The sequence below is a fragment of the Morone saxatilis genome, unplaced genomic scaffold, assembly GCF_004916995.1.
Source record: "Morone saxatilis isolate NCDOM2014 unplaced genomic scaffold, NCSU_SB_2.0 Contig5, whole genome shotgun sequence".
Taxonomy (NCBI): domain Eukaryota; kingdom Metazoa; phylum Chordata; class Actinopteri; family Moronidae; genus Morone; species Morone saxatilis.
This window is the reverse complement of record NW_023340095.1, coordinates 25,076,633-25,091,265: the sequence shown is the minus strand read 5'-3', so window position 1 is coordinate 25,091,265 and position 14,633 is coordinate 25,076,633. Positions and strand designations below refer to the sequence as shown.

Genomic DNA, 14,633 nt, shown 5'->3' with positions numbered 1-14,633 from the left:
CATTCAGCCAGCACACACACACACCTACCTACCGGTTCAGACCCGAGGTCAATAAGGTCAGGAAGTTAAAACAAACAGTGGGCTCACCTTAGACCAGTCAGCTCAGGTTTCCCCAAAATACAAAGCGTGCACTGCAGTGGACACACGCGTACAGACACACACACACACACTTACTTACACACTTGAAGCTACCAGACGTGTTGACTCTGGCCTGTCCTCTTCCACAGTGACCCTCCCCTGTGTGCGCGTTTGTGTGTGTGTGTGTGTGTCTGGCTGGTCATTACGAGTGTGAGGAGGTCTTAAGAGTCTTTGTGTCTGTCCAGATAGAGCAATAAAACACACTTAACCCTCCTGTCTGGCTTAAACAACCTCTCTGTCTGTCTCTCTCTTCGTTTTCCTCCCCCTCTCATTCTGCCTGCAGAAGAAATACAGAGCGGCGAAAGAAGCGTATGAAAGTCTGCTGCAGACGGAAAATCTTCCTGCACAGGTGAAGGCGACTACACTGCAACAACTTGGTGAGTCTCCCTTGCTCACATAGGCTGATACACTCATGTGAAATATAAGACTACACCGCCTTAAGTGTCCTGTAACGTCTTAGCATTCTGTATAATGAACTGCTTTGCAATGACTGTTTGTGCATGATACTTTGGTACTGTTTGTGATGGGGCTGCATTATGCTGTGTGTTCTGGAGATGTCTTTTTGGTTTCTTTTAGCTGTCATTTTGTTGAATGAAATCCATTCCTACATCACACAAAGTAGTTTTCTGTTACTTTAAACCTCTTTTCCAAAGTGCTGCTTGGAGTGTGTGTGCTGCAGTGGAGCATAGTTGTCTCTGGTTCCCTTCCCCCACACTGGGTATAGAAACACACGTGCACATAAATGCAAAATGATGTTGGGTGGATGCCTTTATGAATACAGTTAATTAAGAAAACTGTTTTACTAATAAATATAATGCTTTAGAAACACTCTTCACAGTCACAGTGGAATGATAATTTCTATTTTACACACATCAAGTTTCACTGCTATGTTGATTTAAAAAAAACACTGGAAATGTGATTTATTGATCCATGTATGACAAACATGGCAGTGTATAACTTGTACGTTAGGAATCTGATTGTGCTGATTATGTGGGTCAGAGACAGTAGAAAGGAAGGTCAAATTGAATCGTAGAATCAATTTTGTCCATCTCATGTTTATATAATGGAATATTTTAGTGAAATAACTAAATGACACTGCAACAATTCCATTTGTGTACTGGTCTGTTACATCTTTGTACACTGTCACCAGAGGCTGCAAGGCTGTAGGTCATCTGGTCGATCACTAGGTCTTCAGATCATCTAGAGAGCCTTTTCCAGAGGTTAAATAAATTCAAGCAATGACAGGCAACGCCACATAAAGACCCAAAAAAAAAAAAGACTGAGAAATGTTCCAGATAATGTAAATGTGCTCTGAAAGCTCAGAACAAATCCTTTAAATTCACTTCCTAGAAACTACACTTTAATTTTATGATAATTGTCATTTTGCCAAAACAGTCACCTGAAAGCTAATGTTAGAGCTATAAATTTGGGTTTCAGGACATGCCTGGAGACTATGGAAGGCAGTACTGACAGTTGTAGCTGTGTAGCAATAAAGGGACAATGCAGCTGGCCCTTTTGTCTTCTCTCTTTACTTACTGTTGGCGACGTTGTTGCCTTGGTAATGAAAAGACTTGGTATCCCGCTGCCTTTTATATGAAATACTTTGAGTTGCCTTGATTTTCCTACATGAAGGTATATATGCACATTTATTTTGTTCATTTAGGATAAGCCCCTTGAGATGGGTCAACTCGTTAGACATGCAGAATAAAGCTTTGATTCTCTGCCCGAACCGGGTCCAAACCTGCTGCTGTAGGTTGTACATATATTTCTACGATATTGTATCCCCAATGTAGTTTACTTTAGTTTTAAATAGAAATTTGGGTATTTATCGGGGTGGAGAAATTGGCTGTGGTTAAAACATCATACAGCCTTTATTTTGACAAATATTGTGATATGATTCACGATTAGTGGGAATTTTCACTGAAAAAACTGTTAAAATCATTATGATATGAAATTTGTTGGGGTCTGTGCCAAGCAAGCAGGTTTTCTTAAATCTGGAGAACAAGATTTGTAGACCCGGGCTTCTCTACATTTCTACTTCATTATAATGCTGTTTGTCACATATTTTACCTTCATGAATACATTGCAGCTTCTACAAATTGCCTATTGTACCTGTGCATATTACTATTTTGATAATATTTAGATTAATTGTGCAGCCCAACTTAAAACATGTGCAATTATGATCCAAATAGGAGATCACAGCATTCTCGAACATACTAAATGATGTCAAATTAATTATTCCACTCAGAAGGATCCTTGAACATAAAAGCTCTTTTTTCAACTGTTGGAGTAAATCCGAATGTAAAAAGATAGGAAAAGTGCAATTAGTTGCAACCAATGAGTGTGTCTTGTGTTGTGAGGAGGCCACTTGAGTCTTTCATACATTGAACAATGATGAGTATGAAAAGGAGATCCAAGGATGTCTACATAGTGTTGTATGCTGCATTGAGAGGGAAAAGCATTTTGTTAAACCATATCAGCGTAATGCAACATTAATTTTATGTGAGACAGTATGTGGCAAATGAAGTGTAGCTCCAAGGTTAGAACATCAACCTGGAAATGTGCTTTGAAGATGAACTTAATCAGAAGAAAACCTTTTTTTTTGTCTTCTTTCTCAAAGCGACAGTCAGAAAGTTAGATTAAAACCATCAGACATTTGTGTGTGCAGACGCAGAGAGATTTCCATTTTATTCCCTTCCTGTTTGTAGACAGCCACCCCCCACCTGCTCACCCAGTTGTAAAAACCCTTTCCAGTCTAGTCTGCTGAGGTTGCCATGGCGACTTGTGGAGCTTGCCACAGGTGTATAGGAGAAGAACTAGGGAGGTCTTTGCTTGCGTCTGCTGTTTGTTGGAAATTGCCCATCTGTGTGTGGTGTGTGTATGCACTTGTGGAGCAGGAACGAGTTGTTTGTAAAGCCTGGTTCACATGAGACCTTGTGTGTGTGTGTGTGTGTGTGTGTGTCCCCTCTTTGTCTGCATGTTTTGGTCCTTCCTCTTGGGTTACAGAGCTCTGGAAGAGCGAAGAGCTGTTTGTTTAGTTTAATCCTTTTTCATTTCAGACAGGAGTCTTACCTTTCTGACTGCACATCAGGTGCTTGACTCTACCTGATTTAACTCCACACTGCTCTAACTCTGCTGCTCGATACCCTGGTGCTACCCCAGGAGCAAGAAAGCCAGCTGGTTTTGTTTGAGATGTTAGAGCTGAATCTTGACTCACCATTGATCTTTTGCTCTGCTCTTGCAGGCTGGATGCATCACACAGTGGAGCAGCTGGGGGACAAAGGCACCAAGGACAGCTATGCCATCCAGTGTCTGCAGAAGTCTTTAGAAGCCGACCCAAACTCTGGCCAGTCCTGGTACTTTCTCGGCAGGTAAGACAAACAAGGGTGTGAGTGTTTGTGTGTTTTGCAGGGCTTGCCTCAAACCCGTGCTCTCGCAGGTTATGTTTAGTGATTATACTGTTTGCTTTACGTAGAAGCCATCTGCCAGTGTGCTATGATAATAATCTTTGCTGCATGAGCTTTTTGTTGGTTGAGTAGTTGGTAGTGATTAAAGCTTTGTAGGCCCAATGAAGGCGCGTGCTTCAAACTAAATTCTCCTGTTCCTGTCTGGTTCAGTTGTGGGTTTCTCCTGGGGGCAGATAAGCAGGCTAAATGCACAAAGACGTTGGAGCGAATAAGCATACAACCCCCACCCCTCTAGGTCCATGCTGTCCCTTAAGGTGTTAGCTAGGCTCGGCTAGTCACTGTTCCTTTTTCCACTAAGCAGTCAGCGTTCGACCCTCAACATGTTGATGTACAAGAATTACCCTTTGTCCAGTGACCTTTATAAACGCCCCTCCTCTCCTTATCATTCCTTCACATTAGGGTCGAGGTTGTGTCAGTTCTTATTGTCCAATCACGGCTCAGGATGGTGGCAGTTGGAGTTTAACACCCGCATAGACAAAAGGGTCAAGAACCTTTTTATTTTATTTATTTTACCTGTATTTAACCAGATAAGTCAATTGAGAACCAATTCTCATTTACAATGACGACCTGGACAAGAAGCAGCATCAAGAGACAATCAAATACAACAAGTACAACATACATACAGCTAAGGCAAAAAAAAAAAACAATCAGAGTTACAACCGCAATATATACTGTATGTACACAATGGAAATCAGCATACTGTGTTCCAGAGAGGTCACTTCAAAAGCAAGTGGAGGTACTGACTTATTAAAGCAGGAAAACCGAATGAGGGTGAGCAGTTGCAGCTACTTTTGCAACTGGTTCCAGTCACTGGGAGTGGCAGACTGTAAAGAGTGACGGGCCGAAAGAGGTACAGACTGTCCAAAGAGATAAATCTGAAGGAATGCAGATTGTGGTTACTGTTGAAGATATTGAGTAGTTAAGATATGGAGGGGTTTTGCCAGTGGTAGTTTTATAAATGTACTGACACCAATGGATCTGATAGTTAAAACTATAAACCACAAAAGTGCTTCGCTTAGGTTGCAAAATTTATTCTGTGCCTTTTTTATTGGGTGTCAACCTCACGTCTATGTGTATTGTCAAAAAAAAATGACTTCAGGGCACTTCATGCCCTTTGGACTGAGACGATCAAAGTCGGTGTGTCTGTACTTGTGACAGCATTTTCTATTATTATTATTATTATTATTTATATCACAATCTTTCTCTCTCTCGTATGGAGCGCAGACTAAAGTTTCGATGAGCAGGCGTATGGAGGACGGAGATGCAGGGTGTCAGATCCATGGAAAAAAGACTGCAGAACTTGTTTGTAATTAGGGATTTAAAATTCACTCGAGCTGATTAACGAACGGGCCATAGCCACGAGCCGCTCTGTCAGAAACATCTCTAAATGCACAATATAGTTATAGATTATAATAGATTATAAGCTCTGATAATAAATCAATTAAAATCACCTCAATATTGGTGCAGGAAAGTGATCTGATCACCAAACCTACGTCACATTGAATTTGATTCCTTTCTCTACATGTTTTTTGTTTGGCTTTCATTCATTCCTTTTCTCTGTCTGTCTTCTCTCCTCTAGGTGCTACTCCAGTATTGGGAAGGTGCAGGATGCCTTCATCTCATACCGTCAGTCCATTGATAAGTCGGAGGCCAGCGCTGACACCTGGTGCTCCATAGGGTAAGAATGCAACTTTAGAAGCATAGCAAAGGTCACAAGTGAAGTGATGCTACCATCTGTACATCTCTGAGAGCTCTTGTCCACCAAATAAGTTCTTGAACTGATTCCTGTCACCTTGGTGCTCTCTAGCACACAAGTGTGTGCTTCCACCAGTGTTGAGTATAACCATAGTAATTGAATGCATAATCAAAAAAGGGCGCTGCACAATGCACAACGACCTGTAGAATATGACACGCCTACTTTAGTTCCCAGGCAAAACCTGCAGTTTTTTGGGTTCCTGCTGGGAACCAATTCTTTTAGGTTCTAAACCAATTTATTTTTGGTCGAAATACTTCGAGAGGTTCAAAACTAGGTGCTTGAACCGGAATCCCTGTTAATGGAAAAGGCCTAAGAGGGGAGGGAATAGCTGGCACATAACAGTTCATCTGTTCAAGGGTGGTTTTTGCTTGGGGCTGCAGTGTGACAGAGAACGCTATCAGGAAGATGGTCAGTAACAGCAGCAGGTGGTTGAGAAATGATCTATAGATAGATGGGTGAAGGGTTGAGTATGTCCTCTAAGCGTTGAGATGCCTCAGAAAGATAAGGACCCTAAATCCTGGAATATGGAAAGAGAATTACCTCCCCCTCTTTGCCTCTGCCTTCAGGGTGCTCTACCAGCAGCAGAACCAGCCTATGGACGCACTGCAGGCCTACATCTGCGCCGTTCAACTGGACCACAGCCACGCAGCCGCCTGGATGGACCTGGGTACCCTTTACGAATCCTGCGGCCAGCCGCATGACGCTATCAAGTGTTACATCAATGCTACGCGCAGCAAGGCCTGCCTCAACACTGCTGCACTCACACAACGCATCAAACTGCTGCAGGTAGGGCTGTCCATTGATCACACCATCAGCCAGCCCCGTTTGTTAGATGTTGTGGAGTATTTTGGTGTGTGTGTGTATTGAAGTGCTGCGCTTATTGCCAAAGCAAAATGCAGATTGTGCTTTTGTCATTTTGATTTCTGACCACAGAAATATGAATAATAATTCATATTGGTGTGTTTTTAAACACATTTTCTCACTTTGTAATTGTAAAGCATACCTTCATGGCATTGAACATTTCTGTTATATTCTGTATATGGTTACCTGAAACATCACCTATGAGTAAGCAGCAGTCTTTGTAGTGCCTTTCTTGTTAAACCCAAGTTCAGCACTAAAGTTTGTGTCTTACACAATTTCTCCTAGGCTCAGTTGTGTAACCTACAGCCAGGTAGTCTGCAGAATAAGAGTAAAATGCTTCCTAGTATTGAGGAGGCGTGGAGCCTACCCATTCCTGCTGAGCTCACATCCAGGCAGGGGGCCTTGAACACTGCACAGGCACAGCAGGTGAGATCCAGCTTATACAAGAGACTCTAGCCTCTTGAAAATGTCTTGAACAATATAAATTCACGAGGACTATTAAATGCTGAGGCCTTGCTCTGACACTTTCAGATGTTTTTTCCAAATCAGAAAATATCTATGTTTCTAAAACTCTGGTTTGCATCTGTGGCCAATGTGGGCCAAAAGATAAAATGGGAAACAATCTGAAGGGATTGGAGCTAGGCCTGTATTTCAGTAATCAAATTACTAGTTGACCTTCATAGTGCCTCTCTCTGTCACTTGTCAAGTGTTCAAATTACAAAGCAATGGTACAAGGACCTCATTATGTCCCACAACTCTTATTCCTAATGCAAAGATGCACAAATCTTGTGCAGTCATGGTAAATGAAAATGCATGCTTAATACACAGTATATTAAAGGGGACCTATTATGCTAATTTCCAGCTCTATATTCTTAGTGTGAGACTCCTCTAGAGTAGCTTTGCATGATAACATGCTTATTTATCTTATAGTATTTTCTCTTAAAGCAAAATGGGGCTCTGAATTTGATGAATTTACAGTTTATCAGACCACAAATGAGACAATATAAAATATTTTCTGGTCTTCCCTCTGATGTCCTCCGGCTGCTCTGCTTCAACTGTCAGTGATTTACAGAGTTTCCTGATGGAACTTCGTTAACTGTTGTTAGCTACTTTAGCTGCTAACCACCTGCTGGTGTTGGCTGGTTAGCCTGCAGCTAACTTAACCGTACCATTAGGTGACTCTGCCCAGTGTCTGTGTTTAACTTCAGATCTCTAGTACTGGATCTTTGGACCACCGGGACCGTCGCTGCCTCAAGCTCACAGTCTGTTAGCAGCAGTTAGCGGTATCACAAGTACATATTCTCCCTCAGTAACTCTTGTTAAGTCGGAATTTCATCGTGAATGTAGATAAGGACGTTGGATAATTCTCAGCCTTTTTGCTCATCAGAGATTTCTTTTTTATATACTGTTGTTATACATTTGTAGTTGTGTTGTTGTGGTGGTGTGTGTGTGTGTGTGATATTAATTGTATATGTGTATATATGTATACATATAGACAGAAATTAAGGAAAAGCATAAAAGGTCCCCTTTAATGAATTTATGTGTTTTTGTGTAATTTATTTGACAAAAACTGGCATGAATAGCTTTTACTTGTCTTTGAAAATGAGACAAATCTGAGCTGTGAACATAGATCTGAAGGTCGACCCTCACCATCAACACATCAGTTTTATTTAGTCCTCTTATTTTCCACATTGAATGTCTTTTTCATGCACTTTTGTCTATTATAATCTCTAACATTGACTTCATCCTCCTTTGGCTACAAATAATATAATTTCCATCATTAGTGCTTGATCTGCACTGTCACCAAACATAGAAAAATGGGAGTAACAGAAATGTATTTTTTATAAAAAAATAAATAAAAAAAAATCCAAGATCAGATGTATTTTTTAAATTTTTTTTAGGTGTGATTGAGTAAATGTAAGCAACTGCTATCTGTAATTATTAATGTTGCATAGAAAGTGTCCAGAAACAGTGGGAACTGAAGAGACCAGAACATGCGGTCTGCATGTCTAAACAACCCTCTACTAATGCAACTACTGTTGCATTAATCACATAATCACATCTTTAATCACAGCATGAATACTCTGATAATGACCTTAATCAACCTCTGTCAATTAGATTAAGGTGGTAACACCAACCGTATATTAATCGGAGTATTGCCATACATGCAGTATTTAAATGCTCACATTGTTGTGCATGTAATGTAGTATTCAGTGTATCATCGGTGTCGTTGTGCATACAAATTTGGATTCATGGCTGTGTTTTCCCCCTATTTGAGACACTACATTTATTTATTATGAACTGAAGTCCACTTAAGGAACTTGGAAGAAGCTTTATTGTTATTGTCAGTCCTCACAAGCTGTGTCTCTGTGCCGGCTCTCTAGGCCTGTAAGGGGGAGGGAGGCCAGTCTGCCAGCAATCACACAGACCCACAGGCCAGTCCTGCCAAGAGGAAACGCACTGCCAGCCCAGCTAAGGTACGGCTAAGAACATTAACATTACTATTGTGCTGTGCAGTTGAGAGGGTGTGAGCCATGGTTGACATGTTTCTGTCTTACTCACAGGGTGCTGCAGACTCATGGGCAAACAGTCCCAGTCAGCAGCAGATCCCCAGCTGGTACCTAACGCCACAGAAGCCACAGGTAGGGCATTCATATTTATGTTTGTTGTGTGTGATAGTAATGGTCTTTTATACACAGAAACTTTCCTGAGTCAGATAAATGTTCTCAATGCAGTCCTGTTGCAGTTGTGAGGCTGTCACATCTGCAGCTAGATCTGCCTAGATTTATACTCATGTCAAGCTTATGAATGTAGCCTCTGTAGCTACACACCGTTAATGTAAACCTCCACAAAAATGCATCTAAATATTCTTCCACATTGATGAGAAAAGAAAGCAGAGGGCGTTTTCCTGAGCTGATACTAGATACTACTACTTTTTGATAGTGGTTAAGCCGCATATTATCTATATTATAAACGAGGGAGAGAGAGATGTAACACAGGTGCCTAGCTGGACTTGAACTGGGGTCATTCATAAACACTTTTTTTTTTTTTAGCTGTTTCAAATATAACTTTGACATGTAAAGGGAGGAGCCAAGGATCAAACCACGACCTTTTGATTAGTAGATGACCCCCTCTGCCTCCTGAGCCACAGCAGCCATGTTTTATAGGACTGTGTATTGACATTATTCTTATGATGCGTATCACAACACAGGGGCTACGATTCAATATATCACGATATATTGCAATACTGTAAAGCAAGGCAATATATTACGATTTTGAATTTTCTTTTTAAAATCAAGCCCCCCCAGGTGCAGATGTTGGAGCAGCTGGAGAATCAGTACTCTCATATGCAACAGCATCAGCAGCCGGTACACACCTTGATTATACTACACTATACTGCAGTCATAACGAGTTTTGTGTGTGGTCCTGTTTGTCCTGGTGGCTGCTGGTGTAGTTGTTCAAAGACTGTTGGTCAGCATTAATCTTCCCTCTTCTGTGTCAGATGAGGCAGCAGGCAGCAGCGGGTGGCCAGCCACGGCCCGGCCTACCCAACGGTCCTTTGGCTGAGCCCTCTAACCACGCAGGCCTCTCCCGCGCCTCCCCCCTCAATCACACAGCCACCCGGCCCCCGTGTGTCACCCAGCCCACAGCCAACGGATCCTGCTGTTCGAGTCCTTCAGCGGGGCTGCTGGGACACACGGACAAAAATCACACCCTGGGACTGGGAGGTGGTGGCGCGAGCAACGGAAACGTGCCTTACCCGCAGCAGAACTCTCTACCTCACAACTGCACAGCCGCCAGTCACCCTAGCACCAGCAGCACTACCAGTAGTCCCAGTCATCCAGACGAGACATGGAGGAGCCAACAACGCAACACTACCACTCAGGTATCTCTCTTCCCTTCTCTGTTCCTTCTGTGCTTTGCGTTTTCTGGTATTCTCTTTTTGTTAACCTGGTACGATTGTATTTTGTGGTCTTCCTCTCTGTCCAGGGGCTTCAAAAAGGTCCAGGTTCACATTCGGCAGGTCCCAATGGAGAACCCCCTTTCTCTTCCTCCTCCCCTCAGACCTCGTTCTCTTCCTCTGGCATTCTGAATCAGGTTGGACATTCCTCTGGGCCCTGCACTGCCTCCTCCTCAGCCTCCTCTTTGTCCCCCACGTCTCCCCAGACCACACCCAACCACTTGTCCTCGCCTCCCCACTCCGCAACTACCTCAGGGGTCCACACCAAAGACACCACGCCTTCAGGGGGCAAAAATGGCAGCAACGGATCAGCTGCCGCTTTGCCATCAGGTCCGGAGGCTGCCGTCAGGCATTCCGGAGGGACACCCCTAAGTCCCGGCACCACCCGCGTGCAGGGATTGACTAATCACGTCCAGCCGCGGGTGACAGACAGCTCTGCTAGCCTGTCTCAGCCAGGCTCTCCTGCCCCCGGCGTGCTCAGTTCAGACAATCCTCAGCTCTCAGCCTTGCTAAAGGGAAAAGCCAATGCTACCAGTAACGACGATAACAATAACTACAGTAACCATGGCGAGCCTTCCTCAGAGAAAATCAACAACGTCCACCCAGATCTCCACGGTGCCGCTAAGCCAGAGCAGCCGCTACTTTTAACCACCACCACGTCCTCTCCACACTCTGCAGACCTGCACACCACCAACAGCCTCTCCTGCCTTAACAGTCCGTCCAACACCGACAGCCAGGGGCCCACTGTCAATGGGAAGGGGCTGGGGGACTCCCAGAGCCCACTGAAGGTAAAGCCTTCTGGGGGAGCTCAGAGACGCACTGTCCCTGCTGGTCTGGCACCCTGGTCCTCTGTTTCCATCTACCCCAGCTCCAGTGAAGTGCTCAAAGCTTGCAGGTAAGAAGCTGTCACCACCATAATCTTAACTATAAAAATTGAATGCGTCTGTGAGAGAGACATTGTAAGACTGAATACATTTGGACTCAGTGATGTGCAACATTTTTTGGTTGTTTTTTGCTTCTTTAACGTAATGTATTTTGGACATTTTAAGGCATACTACAAAGGATTTTCAATGTATAGACTCATACAAACATAATCATCAATTATTAGCCACTAGAAGTGTGTGGCAGTGTCTGTATCTGCAGAGAACCTGCAGACCTCTGCCTGTATTTTCTTATTTTGTTGTGTGCGGGACGTTTCTGGGCATCAAAACGCTGCTCACACCAGCCTTTTACCAATTGAAGGAAACTCGTGTGATGCTGAATGTTTGTGACAGTTACGCAGCAGACTCATTCATATGTGAAATCGTAAAGTAGTGAGTAATGTGTTGATCCTTAGGTGCAGCTGGAAAATATCATGACATTTTGACCCCACACCGCGTGTTGCTGGTTGCATTTCTCATCTTGTTTGGATAATAACTGCCACTTGATGTAATGCAGTTTCACTGTAGCATCATGAGCCCCTGAGATAATGTCAGACATAGATCTGAGACCAGCTTTTGGCTACTTGAATTTTTAATCCAGTAGGTAGCTGTTCTGATGCTCTTGTCACTGTTTAGACACCAGACTTTATGCTTGACTAGACTTTTTCTTGTCTTTTTTGCAGACAATATGGCTGTTAATATCCCAGAATTCCAGCCACATAGAACAACTACCAGTCTTGCATCAAAAGCGCTGTTTATTCAGAGTTTATTATTCCTGAACATGTCACAGAATTCGACACTGAACTTCCTTGGGTCCCCAGAAATACACCCACCAAGTGTGAACAGTCTGTTAAGCTTGTGCAAAGTTGAAGCCGTCCAACTCCTCGGCACAAGCGGATGTTTTAGTCTGTTGACATTTTCATCTGCCAGACAACTACACCGGCAAAAAACCAGCATATGTCTGCTAATCTGAGCCCCGTAGTCTTAGGGCCAATCCTCATGCTGGGCCCTCTCCTATGTCATGTTCACATTAGGTCATTCAGACAGTAATTATTAGCAGCCATACAAAAATAAAAAAAACCTCAGTCAAGTCAGGCTGTTTTTTGTTACTTGTTAACAAGCTGTTGTGGGTATGAACCACAACTGAAGAGCTAATGTGCTGCCTCCTGCTCTTCCATCAGTCCGAACCACTGTATCCTAGCTCACTGGTTGAAAGGGCAACAGAGCATACTCAGAGTGCAGCAGTTAATAGGAAGGCACCATATATATTGGGGCAGATAAATTATCAGTTGAGAATAATATCTTTAAATCCTAATGCAAAAGGTTTAATAGGCTCTGTGTTTTATTGAAAGCCAAACTATGTTTCTGAAGATGTTGATGAACTTTACTAGAGAAAATAAATTAGCATGTGGAGCATCAGAACTGTTGTTTGTTGTTGTGTTACCAGTAATAGTGGTTGACCGATACAGGTTTTTAACTGGCTGATGCTGATATTTAGCATCAGGATAAGCAACCTGATTAATTTATCACTAAACAACAGTGATGTCAGTTAGATTTGGTTAAAACAGAGCTATGGAATATCAAATGATTTATCTTTGCTCACTGCATCTCCGCTTCCTACCATCAGGTGTGCATAAATTACAGGTTATGAACTTGCAATCTACGCAAAAAAATCCAATATGACGCATCTCTAGTAGTTAACAATAAATAAAGGATTGTAAGTGGATCAGGCATTCTATAACACAATTGATTTAAATTTACAAAAGCTGTGATATGCGTACTACTAGATAGCACTTCCCTGCTACTGCTTAGCAAATCCTTTACTGACTGGAAAGGCTGACCCCTCTCTCAATGTGGTTCTCCTGGTTAATGAAGTCCTGATTCTGTAAACTACAATCTAATCCCAAATGTTTTGTTGTTAGGTGTGTTGAAGCTCAGTGAAATGATGTAACATAATTCTGTGAAAGGGGCAAGGTTACAAAATGAGCTCATAAACTGACCCATTCTCTGGCTGCAGGAACCTGGGGAAGAACGGCCTGTCAACGAGCAGCATCCTCCTGGACAAGTGTCCCCCTCCGCGACCCCCTCACCCGCCCTCTCCTCCGCTGCCAAAGGACAAACTCAATCCCCCAACGCCCAGTATTTATGTGCGTACAGCCACCCCATAGAAAAAGTGCTTGTGATGTTGTTATTTGCAATGTTAGAGCAGCTCCTCTTTAATGTGTCTGGAGTTCCCTGACCCCTCCTCTCCTCTCCTCTCTGACATACAGCTCGAAAACAAGAGGGACGCCTTCTTCCCTCCCCTCCATCAGTTCTGCACTAACCCTGCCAACCCGGTCACTGTCATCAGAGGACTGGCTGGAGCGCTCAAACTAGGTACAAAGCAGTGCCAGAGATGCATTTAAAACCGCTCTGTTAAAGTGAACCACAGGCTGAGTTTTCAAGTTTCAAGCATTTAAAATGTGTTTGATGGCACATGTGTGATGTGACGGTGACAGCAGCTGTGAGCATGTGCAGCTTGATGTTTCTGTCTTCTACAGTCTCACGTGGCTCTGTGGGTGTGTCTCAGTGATAACAGGAGGGAGCTGTGTCAATGAATTTGATACATGACAACAGCACCACCTGCAAGTGGAAAATGTTACTGCACGTGTTTGCTGTAGAGAGAACTATGTGGCTTTGCCAATAATTTAACATCTGATCTTCTATTACAATGAGTTGCTGCACTATTCTGTAATACTGTAATCTGACAGATTGTTCCCGTTATATAGCCAAAGGTACTATAAGACAATATAGACACAGAACGACACAGCCTACAAACCCACCTGCTCCACTACCTCTACCCAGACTGCATTGTGTGTGTGTGTGTGTGTGAGAGATTGACAATGACACTCTCTAACAGCTGTGGTTTAAATCTTAATTCTAAGATTCAGTCATTTTTGCATTGCGTTAAAACATGCATTCGAATGAATCGACTTCTCTCCTAGCTCTACTTTAAAGTTATTAAAAGAATCTAAAAAAATTAATCCTTAACTTAATGTTACTACTGTCCTTCAGTGATTAGATAATACAATATTTAAAAAACATTTTGAACATGAGAGGAAGTAATTAAAAATTATTGTTAAATAATATGTGAAAGCTTCAATAAACAAAATCTCATTTTTTATTGTAACACTTGCCTTGCCTACTCTTTTTTTCTTTCCAACATGCACGCACAGATCTGGGCTTGTTCTCTACTAAGACGTTGGTGGAGGCCAACCCGGACCACCTGGTGGAGGTGCGGACCCAGCTGGCTCAGCCCACCGATGAGAACTGGGACCCCAGCGGCACCAAGAAGATGTGGCGCTGTGAGAGCAGCCGCTCCCACACCACCATCATCAAATACGCCCAGTACCAGGCCTCCTCCTTCCAGGAGTCTCTGCGGGTCAGTAGTAGACGGATACACACACACACACACTGATGCTGTCCCCTGTCTGTCCTGTCCGTCTCCCTGTCTTGTGTGTGGTGTGTGTGTGTGTGTGTGTTGTGTGTGT

The 14,633-nt window shown here is 43.1% G+C and overlaps 1 protein-coding gene across 1 annotated transcript in view; it reads left to right on the top strand.

The window, feature by feature from the left end:
• The window catches only part of LOC118338946 (lysine-specific demethylase 6A-like), a gene marked incomplete at its 3' end in the record, with an annotated part of 21,884 nt that overhangs the window by 5,430 nt on the left and 1,821 nt on the right, over window positions 1-14,633 (top strand). The window contains 13 exon segments of the mRNA XM_035676416.1: window positions 422-515; window positions 3,383-3,509; window positions 5,185-5,283; window positions 5,928-6,147; window positions 6,508-6,648; window positions 8,607-8,699; window positions 8,787-8,864; window positions 9,522-9,590; window positions 9,725-10,108; window positions 10,213-11,078; window positions 13,121-13,250; window positions 13,374-13,479; window positions 14,319-14,524. Of these exon segments, the coding sequence (XP_035532309.1) occupies window positions 422-515; window positions 3,383-3,509; window positions 5,185-5,283; window positions 5,928-6,147; window positions 6,508-6,648; window positions 8,607-8,699; window positions 8,787-8,864; window positions 9,522-9,590; window positions 9,725-10,108; window positions 10,213-11,078; window positions 13,121-13,250; window positions 13,374-13,479; window positions 14,319-14,524 (2,613 nt within the window).